This window comes from Perissodus microlepis, chromosome 6 (genome assembly GCF_051167445.1).
Source record: "Perissodus microlepis isolate ML-2025 ecotype Zambia chromosome 6, ASM5116744v1, whole genome shotgun sequence".
Taxonomy (NCBI): Eukaryota; Metazoa; Chordata; class Actinopteri; order Cichliformes; family Cichlidae; genus Perissodus; species Perissodus microlepis.
The window spans coordinates 249,679-274,342 of record NC_140466.1 but is presented as its reverse complement, the minus strand read 5'-3'; the positions used below and the strand labels follow the sequence as shown (position 1 = coordinate 274,342).

The following is a 24,664-nucleotide window of genomic DNA, read 5'->3' as shown; positions in this document are numbered from 1 at the left end:
CTCACTGACACGTCGCTCCGTGTTATAAACACAAGTAAAACATCAGCAACCAGTCACATAATAACACAAATATGACGTTAAACAAAAAGCAGCGCTGGTATTTCCGAGCCCGGGCCGGTCCGCGAAGGCCTCAGCAGCACCGCGAGGCTCCGCGCGCCCATCAGACCTGATTAATCCCACCTGGGCTCGCGGGCTCGCGGTTCAGTCCGTGTGCAGGTGACGGAGCGGCGGCGCGATGCAGAAAGGCTTGAAGAAGTACTTCGTGAACATGGACGAGTACCTGTGCAGCCTCGGCCTGTACCGGAAGATGGTGGCACGCGATGCGTCCAGCCTGTTTCGGGCCGTGTCCGAGCAGGTGAGCTGGGTGGCGGGAGGGAGGCGTACCGAGTACAGTTACAGTTACGGTGTGAGGGAACTTTGTTTAAACTCTGGGTCAAACTGGGCGAGGTCAAAGGTCACAGACGTCAGTGCACACAGTGTCATTCCGCCGCACAAAGCAGGTCTGCGGAGAGTGTGGACCGAATCAGAACCAGGAGGCAGCGAGTTCATGAGGAGGGACAGCAACACTAACACGTGTCCGTGACCTGTGGACTCCTCAGAGGTTTCACCTGTCCTCAGGTGTCTGTGTGAAGCTCCTCCCATCAGCTTCGCTTGTTACTCTGAGTAATCCATTACCTGTGACTCTTACCTCATTGGGAGTGTAGTGGATTACTTTTCTCCTGCAGGAAGAGATTGTCACTCTTGTGTTTTGTTAGAGGTGCAACTTCCTGTTTCCTTCCCGCTGAGGCGTTTGGCAGGTTCCCCAGGAGCGGCACACCTGAGCTCACCTGAGCTTTGCTGCTCAGCAGTCTGAGGTTGTCTCTAACTCGTCCCCCTGACTGTTAGTGACGGCTGTTTGTCATCTCTGAGCGGTTTCTGGGTGTGTGCGTCAGCATGATGGCGACCCGCGAGGCTAACCTCAGAAAAACTGTTCTCGTGTGTGTGTGTGTGTGTGTGTGTGTGTGTGTGTGTGTGTGTGTGTGTGTGTGTAGTTGTATTTCTCTCAGAACTACCATCAGAAGATCCGTCAGGACTGCGCTAACTTCATGAGAGCCAATAGATGCAACTTTGAGCCGGTGAGTTCAGAGTATTCTGAGTATGAGAGAAATACTCAGTTACTTTAGTGTGCTGTGTTTTCTGTCCTCTGCAGTTTGTTGAAGGCTCGTTTGAGAAATACCTGGAACGTCTGGAGGATCCAAAGGTGAATATCTCTGACCTTTGACCTTCAGTCAGCTGTTCACCTGCAGGCAGTGTGTTAACCTGTGTGTATTTTCAGGAGACGGTGGGTCAGGTGGAGATCAAGGCTCTGTCTCAGCTGTACAGGTGAGTGATGCAGGTATGCTGTGTTTTCTTCGATGACCTCAAAGCAGTCACAGCGTGTTTCGAAACCAGCTGACCTGAGGGGTGTGGCTACCAAACCAGAATTTTCTTTTTTTTTTTTCTTTTTTTGTTTTATACCATCCTAAATCACAATACAATTTTATTTATATAACGCCAAATCACAACAAGCAAGCACTTTGGCAACAGTGGGAAGGAAAAACTCCCTTTTAACAGGAAGAAACCTCCGGCAGAACCAGGCTCAGGGAGGGGCGGGGCCATCTGCTGTGATTGGTTGGGGTGAGAGAAGGAAGACAGGATAAAGACATGCTGTGGAAGAGAGACAGATTAATAACAGATATGATTCAGTGCAGAGAGGTCTGTTAACACATAGTGAGTGAAGAAGAAACACCCAGTGCATCATGGGAATCCCCGGCAGCCTACACCTACTGCAGCATAACTAAGGGAGGATTCAGGGTCACCTGGTCCAGCCCTAACTATATGCTTTAGCAAAAAGGAAAGTTTGAAGCCTAATCTTGAAAGTAGAGATAGTGTCTGTCTCCTGAATCCAAACTGGAAGCTGGTTCCACAGAAGAGGGGCCTGAAAACTGAAGGCTCTGCCTCCCATTCTACTTTTAAGATAAGATGACCTTAATTTCCCACGTGTGGGACTAATATGTTTTGTTACAGCAGAAAGTGGACAGTGCAAAGTTATATAGCAAAAAATAGAGAACACTGGAATAGAATAAGATACTGTACACAACTGTACAGAATAGAATAAAATAGAATAAAATATACAATAGGATAAAAATAGAATACAAATGCTATATACAACTGAGTAAAAATACAACTTTGTCAGAGAGTTTTGCACTTAGTGTTATTGCACATGTGTGGATGTGTTTGATCAGTTGGAGTCTTTGTTGTGGAGTCTTGACAGCAGTGTGGAGGAAAGACCTGTGAAATGTCTCCGTCCCACACCGTGGGTGCTGCAGCCACTGAAGGAGCTGCTCAGTGCTGTCACAGTCTGCTGCATGGGGTGGGAGATGTTGTCCAACAGTGATGACAGCTTAGCCACCATTCTCCTGTCACTCACCACCTCCACTGGGTCCAGAGGGCATCCTAGAACAGAGCTGGCCCTGGATCAGCCTGTTCAGTCTCTTCCTGTCCCCGGCAGAGATGTTGCCGCCCCAGCAGACCACACCGTAAAAGATGGCTGAGGCCACCACAGAGTCATAGAAGGTCTTCAGGAGTGGGCCCTCCACTCCAAACGACCTGAGTCTCTGCAGCAGGTACAGCCTGCTCTGCCCTTTCCTGTAGAGGGCGTCTGAGTTATGAGTCCAGTCCAGTTTGTTGTTTAGATGAACACCAAGGTACCTGTAGCTGTCCACAGTCTCAATGTCCATACCTTGGATGTTCAGTGGTTGCAGTGGAGAATGTTTGTGCCTGTGGAAGTCTACCACCAGCTCCTTGGTTTTACTGGTGTTGATCTGGAGGTAGTTCAGCTGGCACCAGTCCACAAAGTCTTGGGTCAGTTCTCTGTACTCCTTGTCGTCCCCATCAGTGATGGGCTGCCTGCAGTCGTCAGAGAACTTCTGCAGGAAGCACTGGATGGAGTTGTGGGAGACGTCTGCAGTGTAGATGGTGAAGAGGAACGGAGCCAGAACTGTTCCCTGTGGGCCCCCGTACTGCAGACGACCCTGTCCGACACACAGCCCTGAGTTCTCACATACTGTGGTCGGTCGGTGAGGTAGTCCAAAATCCAGGTAGTGAGGTGATGGTCCACTCCAGAGTTCTCCAGCTTGTCCTTCAGGACCGTGGGCAGAATGGTGTTGAAGGCACTGGAGAAATCAAAGAACATGATTCTCACAGTGCTCCCAGCGGTCTCCAGGTGAGCGAGGGAACGATGTAGGAGGTGAATGACGGCATCATCCGCTCCAATGCCAGGCTGGTAGGCAAACTGAAGTGGGTCCAGTGATGAGCTCACCAGGGGCCGAAGCTGAGCCAGGACCAGCCGCTCCAGGGTCTTCATCAGGTGGGATGTCAGAGCCATCGGCCTGTAGCTGTTGAGGTCCTTGGGGCGTGAAGTCTTTGGCACTGGTACAACACAGGAGGTTTTCCAGAGCTGTGGGACTCTCCCCAGCCTCAGGCTCAGGTTGAAGAGGTGCTCCATCACCCCACACAGTTGGTCCGCGCAGGACCTGACGACCCTTGAGCTGATGCCATCTGGACCTGCTGCCTTCTTGGCTTTAATCCTCCTCAGTTGAAGAAATGATTCAGTTCATTTGCCCACCTCACATCCCTCCCAGGCAGAGAGTTCTGCTGTTTGTGGCCCGAGATGGTTCTGAGGCCTCTCCAGACTTCACCAACGTTGTTTTGTTGAAGCTGGTTCTCCATCTTCTGCCTGTAGCTGTCCTTCCCATTTCTTATCAGTCCCCTCAGCTCTCTCTACACCCTTTTCAACTCCTCTTTGTCTCTGGATTTGAAGGCCCTCCTCTTCTGCTTAAGGACGGCTTTCATTTCTGCGGTAATCCACAGTTTGTTGTTGGAGAAACACCGTACAGTCCTGTTGGGTGCGGTGTCATCTACACAGAAGTTAATATAGTCCGTAATGCATGTCACAAGGCTGTCGATGTCCTCTCCGTGGTCGTCACAGGTCACCTCCCACACAGTAGATTTAAAACAGTCCTTAAGAGCCTCCTCGCTCTCGTCTGACCATCTCTGGACTGTGCGGGTGGCTCCCTGCGCACTAAGGGCTCATACACAGGGACAAGGAGCACCAGGTTGTGATTAGGGGTGGGTTTTGATAATCGATTCATCGATTAAAATCGGCGAGCTGTCGGATTCTGATTCTGATGTTTCGGCGGGTCCGCGCTTTGTGTTTACGTGCTTTTTGCGCTGATTCTAGAGCTGTTAGTTTTATCTCTCTCCAAACAATACTGACTCAACCCGCAGCAAAAGAAGATCCTAACTGCGCTTCACATAAACATCGTCATGGATTCCCTCTGACGGTTACTGTTGCTTCCACCAGGATAAAATCACACTTCATGCACAGCTCTCTCTCTCTCTCTCCCTCTCTCTCTCTCCCTCTTGCTCTCTTGCTCTCTCGCTCTTGCTCTCCCTCCCTCCCCCTCTCTCGCTCTCCCTCCCTCCCTCTCTCTCGCTCTCGCTCTCTCTCTCGCTCTCTCTCTCGCTCTCTCTCTCCCTCCCTCCCCCCCTCTCTCTCTCTCGCTCTCGTTCTCTCTCCCTCCCCCCCCTCGCTCGCTCGCTCTCCCTCCCTCCCCCCCCTCGCTCTCTCAATATATTTCAAGAACAGTTTCCCGTCTAAAAAGCACAAGTCTACCGTTGTTTACAGCGCTGTGGGCCGCTGTTTTTTTCCCTTTTACTTACTTCCGAAAAGAAAACCTAATTTCTGCCGTTCAACAGGCTACTGAACAAATTTAAACTTTCTAAAATTATGCAAAATGCAAAACGCTGTGTCTGTAATAAAACCGCTGTAACTTCAGAGGTAATGTTCATGTTGATTAATGGTTTTCTTTCGTTTTTGATGTACTGCAGAATATTTTTATAAAATCCCAGAACAGGAAAACCACCTTCATGTTTTTCTGTGTTTTATCTTCAGCTACTTTGACACAAAGGCATCTGCTGTGACGCTCACACCTTTGAGTCTGGAAAGTGTTAGCTTCCTTTTTATAGATACAAAAATATGTAAATGTACAGATCTGAATTATAATATTTCTGACTGTCTGAGGCAAAATTTCCCAGATTCAAATCGAATTGAATTGAATCGAATCGTGGATCGAATAGATTCGGGACCTTGTGAATCGGAATCAAATCGATTCTAGAAATCAGTGACGATACCCAGCCCTAGTTGTGATCAGAAACCTGTAAATACTCTAGGAACAACAAGTAGGCCTGCAGTGTGAGAGCGAAGTGCTCTAATAGGGTGATATGGTACTACAAGGTCATTAAGATAAGATGGGGCCTGATTATTTAAGACCTTGTATGTGAGGAGCAGGATTTTGAATTCTGGATTTAACAGGAAGCCAAAACAGGAGAAATCTGCTCTCTCTTTCTAGTCCCTGTCAGGACTCTTGCTGCAGCATTTTGGATTAGCTGAAGGCTTTTCAGGGAGTTTTTAGGACTTCCTGATAATAATGAATTACAGTCGTCCAGCCTGGAAGTAATAAATGCATGAACTAGTTTTTCAGCGTCACTCTGAGACAGGATATTTCTAACTTTAGAGATGTTGCAGAAATGGAAGAAAGCAGTCTTACATATTTGTTTAATATGTGCGTTGAAGGACATGTCCTGGTCAAAAATGACTCCAAGGTTCCTCACAGTGTTACTGGAGGCCAAGGTAATGCCATCCAGAGTAAGAATCTGCTTAGATACCATATTTCTAAGATTTTCAGGGCCGAGTACAATAACCTCAGTTTGATCTGAATTAAGAAGCAGAAAGTTAGCGGCCATCCAGGTCTTTATGTCTTTAAGACATTCCTGCAGTTTAACTCATTGGTGTGTGTTATCTGGCTTCATGGACAGATAGAGCTGGGTGTCATCAGCATAGCAGTGTAAATGTATGCTATGTCTTCTAATGATGCTGCCTAAGGGAAGCATGTATAATGTACACAGAATTGGTCCTAGCACTGAACCCTGTGGAACTCCATAATTAACCTCAGTGTGTGAAGAGGACTCTCCATTTACATGCACAAATTGGAGTCTATTAGATAGATATGATACAAACCACTGCAGCACAGTACCTGTAATACCTACAGCCTGGTTGGAGATTGGCCTGTAGTTAGTTATGTTATCATCATCATCATCTCCTACGTCGTTGATCGGAGCAGACGACACTCACAGGGATCATTCTGTATAGTAGAAGAGTCACATGACCTATGAAACGCCTGTTTTTACTGAGCGCACTCAGAGCTGGAAGCAGAGTTCATAATCAGCGTGGGGATCCCGTTATCTCTGACTCGGGTGTTAAGATTTGTTGATGGAGCTAAAGCAGAGAAACGGCTAACACATGTTGAACTTTGTCCGTAGCCACACCCCTTAGGTGATTCACTCTGAGGGGTGGAGCTTCACACTGTAAAGAGGTTTAGATTGGTTTAAACTGTTTTGCGCTTCGTGATGTTTAAATTAAAGCATTTGAAACACACTTGACCATCTCTGCTTCTCAGTGAGGTGAGAGCAGGTGAAAAGTGAACATGTTATATTGACACTAAGGGGCCACTGTAGGGGGCGCTGTGGAGGGCAAACACGTTTACTGCTGGCAGTAATAGGAATATATCCAGGGGTGCACATAAGTGGTCCGCAGGTGCGCATTTGTTGTCAAAATAAAAAACGCGCACCAGATAAGAAGTTGCAACGCGCGTTTGCGTACATAAGATTTTCTGGAGGAGGACAGACATTTGTTTAGAACTAGGTGTCGAAGAAGCAAGCCGCTTTAAGCGATTACTTTGGTGTTCCTCCACCTCCAAAGAAATGTCAGGAGTCCAAACCGCAAAAGAAGCGCGTATTCTCGGAAGTCAGCAGTCCATCTGCATCTTAAGGATAAAGGACACTCTTTCGAGGATGCCAATGTTCACATTTTGGACAGAGAGGACAGATGGTTTGAAAGAGGAGTGAAAGAAGCCATCTATGTCCACTGTGAGCGACCATCTTTGAACAGAGGCGGGGGTTTACGACACCAACTCTCTGCCATCTATAATCCAGTTTTGAGATCCCTTCCCAGACGCCTTAACGCCCACTCACATCCTGGGCCATCTGACCTCAGGAATTCGCATGATAAGGTGGGGCCAGGTTTCACAATGAACACACCCGAAACTCTGGCTGATTGGGACCCACACCCGCTTTCACACCTTGGCTCAGGCGATTAGAGGATCATCAGGGGGTCCTTTTGTCCCTCTGTGGGGGGATACTCCCACTAGGTTTATATCTGGGACTCTCCACCATTTGACCTTAGAACTGAAGAAGCTTCTCGGATGAGAGGTGAAACGTCTTCAAGTAACTTAAAGAAGTCCAGACGCTTTTCTTTGCAAGCTCCTTTGACTATTCTCGGAAGGGTGGTTGCAGGAGGTGAGCTGGCTTCAAACCAATGATGAACGCACAGAAAGGAGATGGAGGAAAAATAAAAATGCAATCAACCATCAAATACTTTGTGAGCAACTTAAAATGTACAATAATACATTAAGGAATTCAAGAAATTCATACTTCACCAAAATAATCAGTAATAAGAAAAATAATCCCAAGGTGCTCTTTTCCACCATAGATCATTTATTTAATCCTGATTTTAACAGCTCCCAAAGAACCCCACAGCCTCGCTCTGTGAGCAGTTTGCAGACCACTTCAGGGGGAAAGTCAGCTTTGTCCTGGTTAATGCTGAGAACCTTCAGAAAGTTTTCTCCACAGTGAGACCCACCACATGTCTTTTAGATCCAATCCCCTCTTCACTTTTTAAAACACTTTATGGATTTTTTGAAGCTGAGGTTTTACACATGATGAATTGCTCTCTTCAGGTGGGCGTCTTCCCTGCTGCCTTTAAAACGGCGGTGGTGAGGCCCCTTCTGAAGAAGAGCAATTGGATTGTAATGATTTTAATACAGACCTGTATCCAACTCACCATTTTTAAGTAAAACTTTAGAAAAACTTGTTTTTACTCAGATTAATGACTTTCTGAATGATAGACAGATCCTGGAGATATTCCAGTCTGGGTTTAGGGTGAACCACAGCACAGAGACTGCTCTCCTAAAGGGTTTAAATGATCTTAGATGTAACTGGGACTCCCAAAAGCTCTGTCCTGGTGCTACTGGATCTAAGCCTTTGATACAGTAGACCACGCTGTTCTTTTAAAACTGGATTTTATCATCTAAAGAATATAGCCAGAGTCCACCCTATTCTCTCTCGGGCCAACACGGAGATGTTGATGCATGCTTTTATTACCAGTCGCATTGATTACTGCCCTGCTCTCTGGTCTCCCCAAAAAGAATATTTCACCTTTACAACTTTTACAAAACTCTGCAGCTCGTGTGCTGACGAAGACCAGAGGGCGGGCCCACGTTACACCGGTTTTAGAATCGCTGCATTGGCTCCCCGTGTGTTTCAGGATCGATTTTAAAGTTCTTTTATTGGTTTTTAAATATCTTAATGGTCTCGGGCCTTCTTATCTCTCACATCTGCTTCTACCATATGAACCCTCGCGGACCCTGAGGTCCTCTGGTACTGGCCTTTTGATTGTCCCTGAAGTCAGGACACATACTCACGGAGAGGCAGCTTTTCAGTGGTATGGTCCTCGTCTGTGGAACAGCCTGGCGGAGGAGCTCAGGGCCGCAGAGAACGTTCATGTTTTTAAGAACAGGCTCAAGACCCACCTTTTTAATTTAGCTTTCACCTAACGTTTATTTATTTTATGCTTATTCATTCTATCCTGTTATTCTATTTACATTATTAATTTAGGTTTTACCTAATATTTATTGATTTTATTCTTATTCATTTTTTATCTTCTTACTCTATTTATATTTATACTGTATCCCATTCTTATTTATTTTATTTTTTTATCCTGTATATACTCTTATTAGGTCATATCTCCAGTGTTTCCTCGGAGGGGGCTCTCTGCACCGGGGCTGTGATCGACCTGGCTGCTGGGGCTCTGGGGGTCCTCTCAGCCTGGCTGGGGGGCTTCTTTGCCTCCCTCCTGCTGTGTGCCCAGCCTGGAGGCTGCGGTCTGTGACCGGCTCCCGGTGCAGACGGCTCCCTGTGTTAGTGTTTCCTCACCTGGCTCATGTGTGCCCAGCCCAAGTTTACTCTTTAAGTGTGTGTGTGTGTGTGTGTGGGGGGGGGGTTATGTTTGTATCCATGATCGTTCATGTTAATGAGAGTGTGGGGAGTGAGTTGGAGGGCGGGGTGGGCTGCTTTTAACCATGTAAAGCACTTTGTACTACATTTTTGTATGAAAAGTGCTTTATAAATAAAGATTGATTGATTGATGTGGTGCAGAATACTCCGTGAAAATCCGACTCAAGCGGACAAAAACAGTGCCTTTTATATGGACGCAAACGCGCGTTGCAACTTATCTGGTGCGCGTCTTTGATTTTGACAGCAAATGTGCACCTGCGGACCACTTATGTGCACCCCTGAATATGTCAGTATCAGTTTGAGTCTGTGGCGTGATGACATCATAAATGAGGCGTCCCTTATCACTCTGGTTCAGTACAACTCTGAGTCACATGACTCCATGTGTGCAGGCGCTGCTTCCTGATCTACCGTTACCCGGGGAAACCAGCCACCATCATCTCGGAGGACGACTTTGTGGACAAGGTAAGGTCACGTGACCCTGAGGTCTGTGAGGTAATTGGCTGGTGCTGACTGTCAGTCTTTTGTTGCCGAGGTGACGCTGTGCTGCTCCATCAATGGTCACTATGACATTGTTTACCCAAGGAGTTACCCCGCCTCTGCCGCCCTCTGTCAGTGTGAGTGCTGCTATCTGATTGGCCGAACACAGAAAGTCTATAGTTCCTCTGCACTCAGTGTGTGTGTGTGTGTGTGTGTGTGTGTGTGTAGCTCTTCTGTATGAGCTGCTTTACACTCAGGTATTTGGCTTTGAGGAGGCGGAGCTCTGCCAGGCCATGGAGGCCTTCAGGGTCGGAGGTCGTCGCTATAGAAACAGTCCATCCATGTGCAGTGATGTCGACCTTGGATATGACACACCTGAGGACCGCGGGCACAGGTAAACACATACACACCTGAGGACGTTGTGGCAGAGTAGCTCTGACCTGGAATCATGGTAACCAGGGCAACGGTGACAGACAAAATCAGAAACTGATGAAGCAGCCATCGTCATGGAAACATCAGAACTGAGGGCCCATTTGTTTGTGCTCTGCAGTGAGGAGGCGGAGCCAGGCGGACCCATCGAGGAGAAACCACGAGCTGTGACGGACGTCTCAAAGGTAGGAATGCTGATAGATCCCGATTCGATCGCCCGAGCATTCGTGGATAACAACACTAAACAACACTAACAGCAACAAAAGTACCAAAAACTTAAAGAAACAATGAAACTTTAAAAACAACCACAGTGCCGAATCCTCCAGAACGTTCAGAGGAGCCACCAGGGTCTTTAGAAACGCGTTCTACTTCCTGTTTCACACCTGAGGCTCTGCAGTGACGACCTCTGTTCTGCAGCTTTTAATGTCTAGTTTCAGCCTGAGTTTGTTCAGAGTCGTAGGACGCCATCAGCAGGAGCTGGAACACGTGAACTCGTCATTGGTGAAGTAAGAAAGGTAAAAATGCAAGAGCCAAATGATGCCAGAAGAATCGGTGATGTGCAAGTCGGTGGCATCCAATCATAACTGTTGAATTTCACTCATTAAACTGGAGCTCCGCCTTCTTGGATGATCTGTTGGTAGGGTAACCTCACAGCAGCCATATTATTGGTCAGGTGAAGCTAGCAGACAGCAAACATGGAAGTTTATGGGACTGACTCACTGCTGCCTCTGCTGGACATCAGAGGAACTGCAGCTGATGTAATGTTTTTGTTGTTCAGCCTCCTCCAGAAGCTCCGCCCCCCTCCAGACTGTCTCTGCCCTACAAAGTGATGAAGTCTCTGGACGGGGACGTTTACAGAAACCTGGAGTTCGATGTGTGGCAGGACACCTGCAAAGGTAACGCAGGTTTAACTAATCCAGACCAGCGTCAGGATAAAGTAATGCTGGTGAACTGAAGCTGGACACTGACAGCTGTGTAATCTGATTACTTCCTGTGACGGTCTAATCTGATCACTGTGACAGAGATGCAGAAGACGGACTACATGGTGTTTGCAGGGAGGCAGTACTTCCTGGGAGACAAGTGTCAGGTAAGAAGACTGTATCCCTGTATTACTGAAAACTTTATAACGCGGATGTAAACAAGGTTCAGACACAGAGGTCAGAGTTCATTCACACCAAACCGCCTCAGGCTCTGACCTCACAGCCGGCAGGTTATCTAGATGCTACAGAATACAAAGGTCGTGTCCAAATTCATGGGCTGCATGCTCCTGAGGCCGCATTTGTAGACCGATTACGTCACAGCGATGCGCCGAAGGCTGTCCAAATTCGTAGACTCCTCCGAATGCAGCCGACAAATGCGTCCTCCTTTTCCCCGAATTTGAAGGATGGGTCGGGTGTGTCCTTCGTGGCCCACCATATCCCAGAATTCATAGCGCGGCCCAGCCAAACTCCAGTTTCCAACAATGGCGGCCGCTACTAAGTTTTAAAATTACTGATACTAATCTTTCTGGGTCACAAAATAAACTTTTAACATATTTTCAGGCAAGAATGTGGGTGTGTAAACATCAAATATCTGCTCGGTTCATCAAGATATCGCATATTTGCAAAAGTGCTTCGACGTTTTCGGAGACGGCTGCTACCCACCAGCTCGATAGCTAGCCGGGAGCTCGAGGGTCACTGGAGCCGCCGAGAACGGCACAACTCCCGGTACGTCATTTTCAGATCACCGCGGACTTTCGCTGCTCGGGTTAAACGTAATATATAAGTCACTTGGACAACCTAAAAATGTTATTGTTGGGCTTTTTTCAGTGTTTTGTTTGTTCGTGAGTAAATCGGTTTAGCTGAGATTAAAGTTATTAGAGTAGATAAAATAAAACTTTATTAATCCCCCGGGTGGGTTCCTCCTTGGTTTTTACACAGCTGACTAAACGTCAAACAGAAAACTGATTAAACAGAAGTATGAGACAGTCGAGAATTTACTCCAGTGTCCTGTTATATTTTAGATGGCAAGGAGCAGACGGCTGCGTTTATTAAACTCCACCGAGACAGCGGTGACGCTAATCAGAAGGCTAGACCGTCCAATTTCCCCAGCCGTTTACTTCCGGCCTACCCGACCTTCTGAGGACCCGGCCCACGTAGACCGCGAAGGCCGGGTCCTCAGGAGGATGCAGCCCATGAATTTGGACACGACCAAAGGGAGAGTGCCCTCTGAGTGTTGAGGTCAGAGGTCACATAAAAACTCTTTGATCGTGTCTGTCTCTTTTAACCCCAGTGATGTTTGAGGAGGCTGGCGCTGTTTACGACATGGTGAATTATTTTTTTATTCTGATTTATATTGATGTGCAGAGACAGACGTCCTCGTCAAAGCTCTCAGTCAACATTTTACATGACGAGAAAAAAAGGAACCGCTCTCTGACCTTTGACCTCACCTGCAATAAAATAATCCACCAGTGCATCTAGGCTCACTCTCCTTTACAAACTCTTGACACTTCCTGTATTCCTTTCAAATTAAAAGCTCCCAGCATTTCACTACACAGAACTTCACTTCTTAAAGAGGCTTTTATGCTGAAACATTTGGAGGAAGTAGTTTTGGAGAATGTAATTATCAAGCACGTAAACATCAAGGGGACTCTGGGTAGCGTGACCTCTGAGGCGTCTCGATATGCGTGTTGTGAGTTTTTGGTGAGGTCACTACAGCGAGGGGTCAGAGGTCAAACTTTAATCAGCTGTTCAGACACTGAAAGCACTGAAAAACAGTTACTGTCTGTGGTTACTGGCTGTAACTCCTATGAATGAAGCTCCAAAAACATGTGGTACTATAAGATAGGTGGCATTTTATTTTTGGCTCCACCCCCTAGCCACCATGTTTGTGACATCAGGAATGAAACTTGTGTTTCAGGTGCGTCTGGAGCCGAAGGGCAAGTACTACAACGCCTTCATCCAGGAAGTTGGAACGCACTCATCCGCCGTCACGGTGTTCATCGAGGAACTGGGCGAGAAGTAACACACACACGCACACACACAGCAGGATCAAGTCCATCAGTGCCGCTGTGACATCACCCAAGTGTGTTTCCTCACAGACACCTGGTCCCTCTGACGGACCTCAAACCCGTGAATCCGGTTCCCGCCTGGAATGTGGCTGCGCCCTCCAGAAAAGGAGACCTCGGTGCTTTTTTTTTTTTCTTCCATCCACTCCCTGTTTTGTTTTATCCTTTTCCTGTGTTACTCACCTGACTTCCTGTACGGTCTCTTCCTGTCTCTTCCCGTCTCTCCCTCAGACCCGGACTCTCGTGGTCAGCGGCATCACCGCCATCGCTACTTCAGGAAATCTCGTGGGATGAAGGGAACAGAGCTGCTAATCCCACCTCCTCCTTCCTATGGAGGCCCCGCCCCCTCGAGTCTGCCGCCTCGCTTCCAACCGGCGGGCCACCCCCGCCCACCCCCTCCTCCATCACCTGGAGCTATGACCTATGACCCCTATGCCCCCCCTCACCATCACCATCCCCCCCCAGCCCGAACACCACGCTACGGAGCCTCAAGGTGAGACTTTACCTGAGATGCACCTGTGCAGTTTGACTCCATCACAGACACCAAATGTTTTAAATGCACTTTTCTGAAGGTGGGACCCGCCCCCTTAGTTACCTGATCGATGTCAGTGGCTCCGACCATCAGTGAAAAATATCATGTTAATGAGGTGTGTGTGTGTGTGTGTGTGTGTGTGTGTGTGTGTGCACGCGCAAATGTTTCTGGTCAGAAGCTCCACCCGTTTCCTGAACCGTCACCTGATTGGTACTCAGCTGACCTATTACCATCCTGGTCGCAGGTATTATCAGGACTACGAGAGCTTCACCTTCAGGTCCCGGTAAACGCACGACACGCCAACACGCACGACACGCCAACACGCACGACACGCCAACACGCACGTCACGCCAACACGCACGACACTGATGTAACCACCAGGAATGACCGGTCAGCTGATCTCTGAAGCAGCTCCTGATTTTAAAATGAATCGAGTCATGTGACATGAGGTGCCGTAATCGCAGACAAAGTCACTCTGGCCTGAAAGAGGATGTGATGTCAGTTGGTGGGTTTTTATTTTCTCCTCCGTGGTTTTTTTCAGGCGCAGTCGGCGTCAGCTGGCGGCGGCTCTGAACAAAGAGTGTCAGTTTGGTTTTCCCGAGGCGGTGGAGGAGCCGGCCGATCTGGACGCAGCCATCTCGTACTACCAGCTCGATGGCGCCGGCGACGGTGTCTTCCCTCCGCTGCCAGTGAGTATGTGCTGGGAAAAATCCTCCGATGATGCGGCGCGTGTGTGCACGGAGCGCTGAGGCAGGTGGGAGGGGCCGTGTGCTTCACGTGGTTTATGGTAAACGCGTTTAAATGATGGTTACTCAAAAACCAGATTCTACATTACTGAAGACAGGTGAGGTAAGCAGCGACATCACATCTTTACGAGTGTCCCAGATATTTGTCCTGTGAGACGGCAGACTCCATTTTATTGTGTGTGAGCTGAGATGAGTGACTGAGGTCAGAGGTCTGTTTTTTTTCACTTCCACGTGACCACAGCTATCGCCCCCTCTAGGCCATTAACAAGAATGCAGTTTTAAACTCCTACAAACATGTCTGTCTTTTATATACAGTCTTTTCTTGGTTGTTGCTGGCAGCCAATAGAAAGGGCCCTTGAGTGAGGCAACTGATGATTGGTCACAGACTTGTTGTCGAAGAAGAAGAGTCAGGTGTAACATTTTCAGGTCACGTTTTACCGTTTCCTATGCAGGGCCCCACTGTGGCTCCTCCCCCCTCCATTGGTGCCCCAGCCCCTCCCTCTGGCTCCTCCTATAGAGTTCAGAGAGGCTCTGGGCCCCTCTCCCCTGCCCCCCCACCCAGAAACACTCCCGTGTGCTCGTCAGAGGAGGAGCAGGAGGACATAAGCACAGTGGAGGACCAGGGTGAGGACGCCACTGCTCACTTCAGATTTTCACTTCCTTCCCCTTAGTAACATTTCACAGTAAAAGTCTAATGAGAGGTTTTTACTGTGAAAACTCATCAGAAACTGACTTTAAGTGTGTGTGTGTGTGTGTGTGTGTGTGTGTGTGCCTCCCGCATGCAGCCGAGTACACGGAGGACTTCATCTACAGTTCACAGGGTGAGTAACGTGATGCCGCTGTGACACGCCTCCCTGCAGCAGCCATGTTGGTGACTCTGTCTCACACTATTTCAGATCAGAGTTTCCAGACATCCGGAGTTTACAGCGCCACTGAGACCTCCACCAATCAGGTAAGAGCTGGCCTCTGCCTCTGTCTCCTGTTAGTGTGATGCAGGTCAGCATAATGTTGCACATGAAAACATGAAAACTCCGCCCGTGGTTTGAAATTCGCACGTGTGAAGAGGTCATGTGATCAGTGACCCCTTGAAGCTGTAATCAGTCTGTTTTTATTTTATTTTGAAAGGATGAGCAGGAAGGAGGCGTGGCTGACTCTCCCACGAGATCAGACGTGAACTTCAGCTACAGCCAGCAGGTACGTCCCGCAGCGTAGCTTGAAGGTGACATCATCGCGTGTGTGATGGCGGTGCCAGGGTAGCTCAGTGGTTGGCGCTGCTGCCTCGCAGTCTGAGCGTCTCGTTTCAGACCCGGGGAAGTTCAACTTCCTGCTTCCGACTTTTGGAGAATATCGTTGCGACCGCGCCACAGACTGCAGCTGCCATCTCTGCTCCGCCTCGTCTCGGTGGGCGGCGACAAGCTGGACAGAGAACAGCTCTAAACATTGTTCGTCCAATCAAAAACCTGTACAGCAGGACTAAAGCGCCTGTCCAACGTCATCCTCCAGAGGTCGCAACCTCTGAAGGTGGTGATGCTTGGACTTTGAGCACTTCCTGTTTCAGTGACGCGCCGAGCTCTCTTCTTCTGTTGGTTTTGGTCTAACGGCAGTCGGGACAAAGTCTGAGTGCGCATTTCCTGTTTCTGTTCAAAAACATAAGCGCATTCATTCCTTTCTTTCTACATACGGGAACAGGGATATCTGGCGATATCTGCATCTGACTGAAAGGGAGTATTCCTTTTTCTCTAACGTCCATCACACTTTTTCTAGGATAGACTACTTGACTAGTATTGCATGTGCCTGTGAATACCGTGCCATAGTTATATCAGACCACGCCCCTTTAATTCTGACTGGCTATGCCTGACTTACCTAGAACAGACAGGAGTTGGCGTTTTAACCCCACACTACTATCTGATAATACCTTTCTGGAATTTATAAATAACCAAATTAAGCTCTTTTTAGACGCCAGTCTTTCCCCAAATATTTCTAGCCTTTTAGTTTGGGACTCAATGAAGGCCTATCCCCGAGGGCAGATCATTTCATATACAGCTAATATAAAGAGGGTAAACTTCAAAGAAAGGCAAGAATTAGCCGATAAAATAAAACACTTGGACCATCACTATGCACACAATAAGGACTCTGAGGTTTACGAGAAACATATTGAACTCCAAACCAAATTTGAACTTCTTTCAACTCATGCTGTGGAGAGGCAACTCTTAAAGAGTAGGAGTACACTCTTTGTGCATGGAGAGAAATCGGGCAAACTCCTAGCTGACCAAATAAGGGGTGTAAAGCCACGTCAGTGTATAAACGCCATTATACACTTATCAATGACGCGTTCAGGGAATATTATCTGAAGCTTTACCGACCGCTCACTGATCACAAATTTTCTTAAAAGCTTGGACTTTCCTGAGCTGGCAGACACCCACAGAGAGATCTTGGATGCGCCATTTTCCAAAGAAGACATTGGCACTGCAATTTTAGAATAGAATAGAATGCCTTTATTGTCACTATACAGTTGTACAATGAGATACAGAGCATCTCCTACTCAGTGTAAACATGCTGGGGGGGGGGTACAGTTCTGCAGCGCATACATATGGACAGTATTAACATAGGGAAAAATATATATATATATATATATATATATATATATATATATATATATATAAAAAGTACAATATACAAGCCGTAAGTAATATGTAATAAATAGTGTTATGTATATACAGTTGAGTTGTTGCACATGGAATTGGTATTGCACAGTGGTGGTCCATAGAGGAAGTGGGAAGTGGGGGGGCTGTGTTATCTGTGCATGTGTGAGTTCAGGGTGGTTATCGCTTTGGGGAAGAAACTGTTTTTTAGTCTGTGGGTTTTTGTGTTGATGCACCTGCAGCGCTTCCCTGAGGGAAGCAGGCTGAACATGTTGAAGCCAGGGTGGGAGCTGTCCTTGATAATGTTTGCTGCTCTGGTGAGGCAGCGGGAGGAATAAATGTCCATCAGGGAGGGGAGAGGGCAGCCGATGATCTTTTGTGCTGTCTTGACCACACTCTGAAGCCTCACTCTATCTGCTTTGGTGCAGCTGCCGTACCATACCGTGATGCAGTAGGTTAGCAGGCTCTCAATGGACGAGCGGTAGAAGGTCAGCAGCAGGTTGGAGTTCAGCTTGTACTTCCTGAGGACTCTCAGGAAGTGCAGCCGCTGTTGGGCCTTCTTGATGACCACTGAGATGTTTCCTGTCCAGGAGATGTCAGCAGAGATGAGGACACCGAGGAACCGGAAAGTGTGGACCCTCTCCACACACTCCCCGTTGATGTAGAGGGGGGCCAAGTCGGTGCTGTGTCTCCTGAAGTCAACAATGAGCTCTTTGGTTTTCTTGGTGTTCAGTGCCAGGTTGTTTTCTGAACACCATGCTGCCAGCTTCAGGACTTCCTCTCTGTACTCTGCCTCGTCTCCCTTCGAGATGAGTCCGACTACCGTTTCTCTCTACAGTCAGGGAAGTCCCCTGGCCCGGACGGCTTTTCGGTAGAATTTTTCAAATCATTTGCCCCACAGCTCGTACCTCTACTCCACTCGGTTCTATCTGAAGCATTCACACAAGCCAAACTGCCAACCTCCTGGTACGACGCTGAGTGTGCATCATACCGGCCGATTTCACTTCTGAACCTTGACTTTAAGATCCTAGCTAAAGCGCTGGCCCACAGGTTGGAAAGGGTCAATATCAGGGGTAATATTAATAATTGTTAATATCCTGCACACGCCGTCCAAGGACACTCCAGGATGTGTTCTTTCCCTCGATGCAGAAAAAGCATTTGACCGTGTAGAGTGGAACTATTTATTTGCTGTGCTGGAAAGATTTGGGTTCGGTCCCAACTTCATCTCATGGATCACGTGCCTATACTTGTCCCCTGTTGCGTCTGTTTGCACTAATAGCCAGAAATCAAAACCAGTCCAACTCAAACGTGGCACACGTCAGGACCGTCCCCTTAGCCCGTTGTTATTTGATCTAGCTACTGAACCTTTAGCAATGCTTTTTCGAAGCAGTAAACTTGTCCAGGGTATACAAAGAGGTCAAACTGAACACAGTCTCTCTCTATGCTGACGATTTATTGCTTTTTATCTCAAATGCACATGCTTCCCTAACGTCCATATTGTCTCTACTCACGCGTTTCAGTCAAGTCTGTGGTTATAAATTAAATCTGTCCAAGAGCGAACTTTGTCTATCAAATGAAGAAGCGTTTCCAATAGATTTGTCGGGTTTCCCCTTTAAAGTGGTCAAGGAGCAGTTCACCTACCTGGTATTACAATTACAAGAAAGTACAAACAACTTCTCAAAGCTGACTTTTTTTACACTATTGAAGAATGTCAAACAAAGCCTTCAACAGTGGTCACCCCTGAACACAACTGTGGTCGGACGAATTAATTCAATTAAAATGAATATCCTTCCTAAATTCTTATACTTCAAATCAAATCAAAATGTATTTATATAGCACATATTAAAACAACAGTGTTGACCATAGTGCTTCACAGTCAGTAAAAACACGAGACAATTAAAACAAACAATAAAACAGGACAACAAACAATAGGTAACAACACAATAAGCTAAAACAGCCAACGAGTTAGAATCAGAGGCCAAAGTAAAAAGATAAGTTTTAAGATGTGATTTAAAAGACTGGATCGACTCGGCAGTACGAATATGAACAGGGAGGTTATTCCAGAGTCTGGGTGCCACGGTTGCAAAGGCCCGGTCACCTCTCGACTTCATTCGAGTCCTAGGTTGTGCTAGGAGCCTGTGGTTGGACGATCTAAGTGCTCTGTTGGGATTGTATAAGTGGAGGAGTTCAGAGAGATAGCTGGGCGCTAAATTATTCAGAATATTAAAAGTGAACAAAAGAATTTTAAAATCTATACGATATTTAACAGGGAGCCAATGTAGTTTGGCTAAAATTGGAGTGATGCGTTCATAGATTCTCGTACCTGTTAAAAGACGCGCAGCTGCATTTTGAATTAACTGAAGCCGGCAAAGAGAAGAGTGTTGGAGGCCCGAGTAGAGGGAGTTACAGTAGTCCAATCTGGATGTGATAAATGCGTGGATAAGCTTTTCAAGGTCCTTTAGAGGAAGGAACGGCTTTGCTTTAGATATGTGACGCAACTGGCAAAAGCTGTTTTTTGCCACAGTGGAGACGTGTTTCTCAAGATTAAAAGAGCCATCCAGGAACACTCCGAGGTTCCTTACAGTGAGCGAGAGATGGCTGCCAGAGGGCCAAGGGCAGAGTGTGACTACCAAAGACTATGATTTCGGTCTTATTCTCGTTCAATGTAAGAAAATTATGTGACAACCAAATTTTAACTTCATGCAAACAGTTGAACAGAGGTTGCAAAGAAGCAGACACATCGGATTTCAGAGGTGAATAAATCTGGATATCATCGGCATAACAGTGAAAGGAGATGTTGTATTTTCTAAAAATTAATCCCAACATGTACAAAGAGAAAAGAGCAGGACCGAGCACGGACCCTTGAGGCACACCACAGTAAATAGGGGCAGAAGCCGAGGAGCGTTGCCCCATAGCAACAGAGAACGGCCTCTCTGAAAGGTAGGATTTAAACCAAATTAAACCGTACCTTTGAGACCTACTTATTTCAATCTTTACCAGTCTTCATCCCCAAGTCTTTCTTTACAACTCTAGACTCTCCTAGAATCTCCTCTTATATTTGGAAGGGTAAACGACCTGGAGTAGCTAAGGTGCATTTACAGAAACCTAAGATTGAAGGGGGGTCTGGCACTCCCCAACTTCCGCTTTTACTATTGGGCTGCCAACATTCGGTCCCTGACCTACTGGTTCCAGTCTGGGGAGGGTGTGGGCCCCACCAGCTGGCTGGCAATGGAATCAGGCTCAACTCAGGGAATTTCTCTTGCCTCCTTTCTGGGTTCTTCTCTTCCTTCATCCATTGACAACTTTACATCTAATCCAATAATTCGGCCCTCCCTTAGGGTTTGGGTGCAGTTCAGGAGACATTTCAATCTTAATTATTTTTCACTTCAAAGCCCCATCCTTTCAAACCACCTATTGCTCCCCCAGCTTTGGACAACTTGTTCCAGGTCTGGTTTAGAGCAGGTATTATTTGCTTTAAAGATCTCTTTATACACAATAAACTATCATCATTCGATCAGCTGGCAGGAAAATGCATCTTCCCAAAACTCACTTTTTTAGATATTTACAAAGCAGACATTTTTTGCAATCCCACCTCTCAAATTTTACAGAAGCTCCAGCTGCTAACTTACTGGACGAGCTCCTTAATTTGCAACTATCAGGCAAAGCTGTAATGTCTCGCATCTATAATAAACTGTGCAGTGTAACCCCAGCTCCCATTGTGGGCCTCAAGTCCACATGGGAGAAGGAGTTGGGTGTATCTATGTCAGATGACGTCTGGGACTCACTCCGTCTGGGACTCACTCCGTCTGGGACTCACTCTGCACCCGTCATTCCCTGTTACAATTCAAAGTAGTCCACAGGGCCCACTTATCTAAATCCAAACTAGCTAAGCTTTATCCCAGTTTAGACCCTCGCTGTAACAGGTGCGGGTCTGATGATGCCAATCTAACCCACATGTTTTGGACCCGCCCTGCCCTGGCAAATTTTTGGGAGGAGGTTTTCTGCACTTCGAACACAGCTACCGGCCTGAAACTAGCTCTCAACCCCCTCCATGCTCTCTTTGGTACAGCGGGAGAGGATGATTAGTATATTCCCAGAGCAAAGCGCAGGCTGCTGTCCTTTGGCTCCCTCTTGGCTAGGCGTGCCATTTTGATGAGGTGGAAGGCCGCTGCCCCGCCCTCCCATGTTCGGTGGCTTGCTGATCTCATGTCATGTCTCAGTCTGGAAAAGATCCACTGCTCCATCCAGAACCAAAAGGGCACATTCGATAAAGTTTGGGGTCTCTTTCTGGAAAACGTCTCTAAACTTCAACTTACGGATGTTCCAGCTGACTAACGGATTTTCTTCTCCATAGTGGTCTGATGTCTGTGTTAACGGGAATGTGAAGCTCAGTAATGTTGCAGCTAACTTCTGTGTGGTTCTTGTGGACAGGGTTAGTTAATATCATAATCCCTCTGGCTTTGGTTATCTTGTTGTTTTTTCTTTTCGTTGCTTGTTTGTTTTCCTCTTATTATTTACCAATGTTCTAACATGAGAAGTTCTGCTTTGTATTCATTGTAAACAGTTTGTTGTCCGTCTTTTCTTTCTTTGTAAACTATATCCATAAATACTCTATAAAAATATTTTGTATAAAAAAAGGGGGAAAAAAGAAAACGTGAACGCTTGGCGGGTTCTGTGTGTACGAGCAGAATCGCTGTGACTGAAAACAGAAATTGAGATCTTTTGATCACAGAATCCTGATGTGCTGCCCCCTGTGGCTGCCTGCAGAGCTGCAGGTGTTCGCTCACTGCTTTGTGTGTGTGTGTGTGTGTGTATGTGTGTGTGTGTGTGTGTGTGTGTGTGTGTGTTTCAGGTAGTGAAGCCGCTGTCAGTCATCTGCTCGTCTCCATCTTCCTCTTCCTCCTCACCCTGCTCTTCCTCATCACGGCTACCAGCAGCTGCTCACCTGCCGTCAGCCACACTCGCGCAGACACGCTCAGGTAAGCAAACACTGCCCACCTCAGTTACTTCTCTCAGAGCTCTGCCCTGTTTAAGGCCCGAACCCGCTTTAATTGGCTCTGATTGGCTGCACCTCTAAAACAGGAAGTCTGAATATCAGGGGGAGGGACTTCTGTCACCTCTGAGAGCTTTAGCTGACACGAAGTCTGACAGTCTCATTGGTTCTCAGGTTGCCATACACTAACACGTTTTCTGGTTCCAGTTGCCATGGCGATCCCAGCTGCTTCTTCCTGGTTGGTTAATGAGTTGGGTGAGCCGCTCTGCACTGTGGTAGCTCCGCCCCCTTATTCATATGACCCTCATGGAAGTGATTTACCAAGAGGTCAGAGGTCAAAAGCTTGTGTTTACAGTTTGTATCCATATGGATCAGTTTGATTTATGTGTGTGTGTGTGTGTGTGTGTAGACTGCAGAGTCCTCCAGTATTACTTCAACTTGGGCGTCCAGGTAAGAGACACCTGAACAGTAAACAGCAGTCTTTGAAGCGGCGCTGACAGGTGAAGGTGAGACGCCTGAATGAACTCACAGAATGTTGATTCTGTTCTGGACGTTTTCAGTGGGAGAAACCTTTCGTTATCATCCAGGTGATCCTTCAGTCTCAGCTGATTGCACGTTTCCGACCTATAAACAGGACATAATGACTGAAACTAGCTCAGCTCCTCCACTGGCAGATCTGTTTTAGCAGCAGAAGTCTGAGTGCACCTGAGTCACTTGCAGGTGTGGTAAACATCTTCCAAGGACACTCTGATCACCTGGGTCCTGTGGAGGTCATGTGACTGGTGTTCCTCTCCTTTAACCTGTGGCTGCCGTTTCAAAGAGACACACGTTTCCTTCAGGTTCTTCTTTGAATGTTTATAGATGATTCTGCAGGTGTTTCAGGTTCAGGTGATGACATGATGCTGTGAATTTGTCATGTGACCGTCATGTGACCATCTGTCTCCTCAGTGGTACCATCAGAGCTGCTGGCAGCAACAGCAGCAGGTGTATCCCGCCTCCTCACCTGAGACTGCCTACCCCTACCAGCCCTACACGCCCTACCTGGGCCAGGAGCCCCCTCTGCACGGTAAGAGTGATCGGTTCCAGCAGGTGGTGCTGCACTTCCTCCACCTGTATACAAAAGATGCAAGTTTCATCTTTTAGCTGAGCCTTCACTTCCGTAGCGAAGCCTTTCACAATAAAACAGTGCGATCAGGTAGGAGGCAACTGTGGGGAACACATGACTGACAGGAAGATGTGTGCAGTGATGTCATTACAGCATGGATGGTCCCTCAGGTGTTTTAATTTAAGCTCCACCCCCTTTACTGTGACTTGATCTGTCCCATCTTCCGTCCCCAGCTGCCTCTCAGCCGTTCTCTGAGACCGGGCGGATCTCCCATCAGCCCGCCAGCTCCTACCCAGAATCCTCCAGGTCTGCAGATGGACAGACAGAGGGACACAACGGCGGTCAGTACTAGTGACACACCTTTACCTTTGGAGTGCACACGCTGCTAAAACAGGAAGTGTTTGTCAATAAAACAGTGTAGAAGTGCCGGAGGTCAGCAGGTCTGTTGGTGAAGCTTTACAGCTGCATAACGGTGAGAGCGGCGCGATGAGGGAAGGGTGGGGCAAACCCTACACCATCCAGCTGTCACATTCCTGTACCGAATGACTACTGTATTGTTATTAAGGTGAAATTTGACCGGATGAACATAGCAAACAGGCGTGGCAACAGACAGGAAGTGCGGTGCAGTAATTCTGGAGTCAGGTGCAGTGTAAATGAAGGCGGAAGCACAATGGGCCAATTGCAGGCGCTGTTAGTCATTGGTCAGGTCACATGATTAGTGTGCCTCCGCATTAAAACCCAAATTTTCTGCATTATGAACGAATTTACTTTGAAAATATAGGCATGTGGTTTGTCTCCTCAGGTGTCTCCATGGAAAGCTCCTCCTCCATCAGTCCTACTCCTCCAGGCTCCGCCCCCTCCTCTGCTCTCCTCTACCCAGATCAGTCGCCCCTCCCTCCTCCTCTCCCACTGCTCCACCTGCCATATGAAGCTCCACCCCCAAGCACCTACCTGACTACAGCCCCTGCACCTCCTCTTCCACATCCCGCCCACCACCCTCACCACTCTTCCTACCACCCGTGCCTCCCGTCCTCTGTCCACTGGGGGCCAATATCGACTGGAGGCCACGCCCCACGACTCTACTGCCCTGCCCCCAACCCTTCTCACGTTGTTGGATACATTGCTGCCCCGCCCCCTCACCACACAGCCACACACTACATCCCACCCACTATGTAACGTGCATATTAGCTCAAGGCTAAAACCCCTTTTGTTTTGAATTAGTGGTAACATTATTATGAACACTTTTCCTGCATCAAGACTTTCAAAATAAAGCAGAAAAATTAAAGTTTGGATTTAAAGGTAAATATTGGCTGGATGTTAATGATAGTGAGCGTGGAAAATGACTGAGTTCCTTCTTTTTGCTGTTGGTTAAAATTCATGTTGTGACAGCCAATATGAGGTGGTGGGTGTGACCAGTCCCTATTTGTGGAGGGATCTCTTTGTGTTGATGTTTTGTTTGGGTTTTGGGTGAATAAAGTTTG

General features: G+C 47.4%; 1 protein-coding gene across 1 annotated transcript; it reads left to right on the top strand.

The window, feature by feature from the left end:
* The first annotated feature begins 221 nt into the window (after window positions 1-221).
* Window positions 222-24,664, top strand: alg13 (ALG13 UDP-N-acetylglucosaminyltransferase subunit). The gene is made up of 25 exons (XM_084929784.1): window positions 222-355; window positions 1,032-1,115; window positions 1,190-1,240; window positions 1,316-1,362; window positions 9,603-9,675; window positions 9,746-9,827; window positions 9,919-10,084; window positions 10,241-10,304; window positions 10,898-11,015; window positions 11,142-11,206; window positions 13,018-13,118; window positions 13,199-13,284; window positions 13,397-13,658; window positions 13,873-13,980; window positions 14,239-14,386; window positions 14,896-15,067; window positions 15,229-15,264; window positions 15,340-15,395; window positions 15,569-15,637; window positions 21,938-22,064; window positions 22,286-22,405; window positions 22,488-22,528; window positions 23,027-23,144; window positions 23,417-23,524; window positions 23,986-24,664. Exons 1-25 carry the CDS (start codon window positions 236-238, stop codon window positions 24,357-24,359), a joined length of 2,796 nt encoding a protein of 931 aa, XP_084785910.1. The 5' UTR covers window positions 222-235; the 3' UTR covers window positions 24,360-24,664.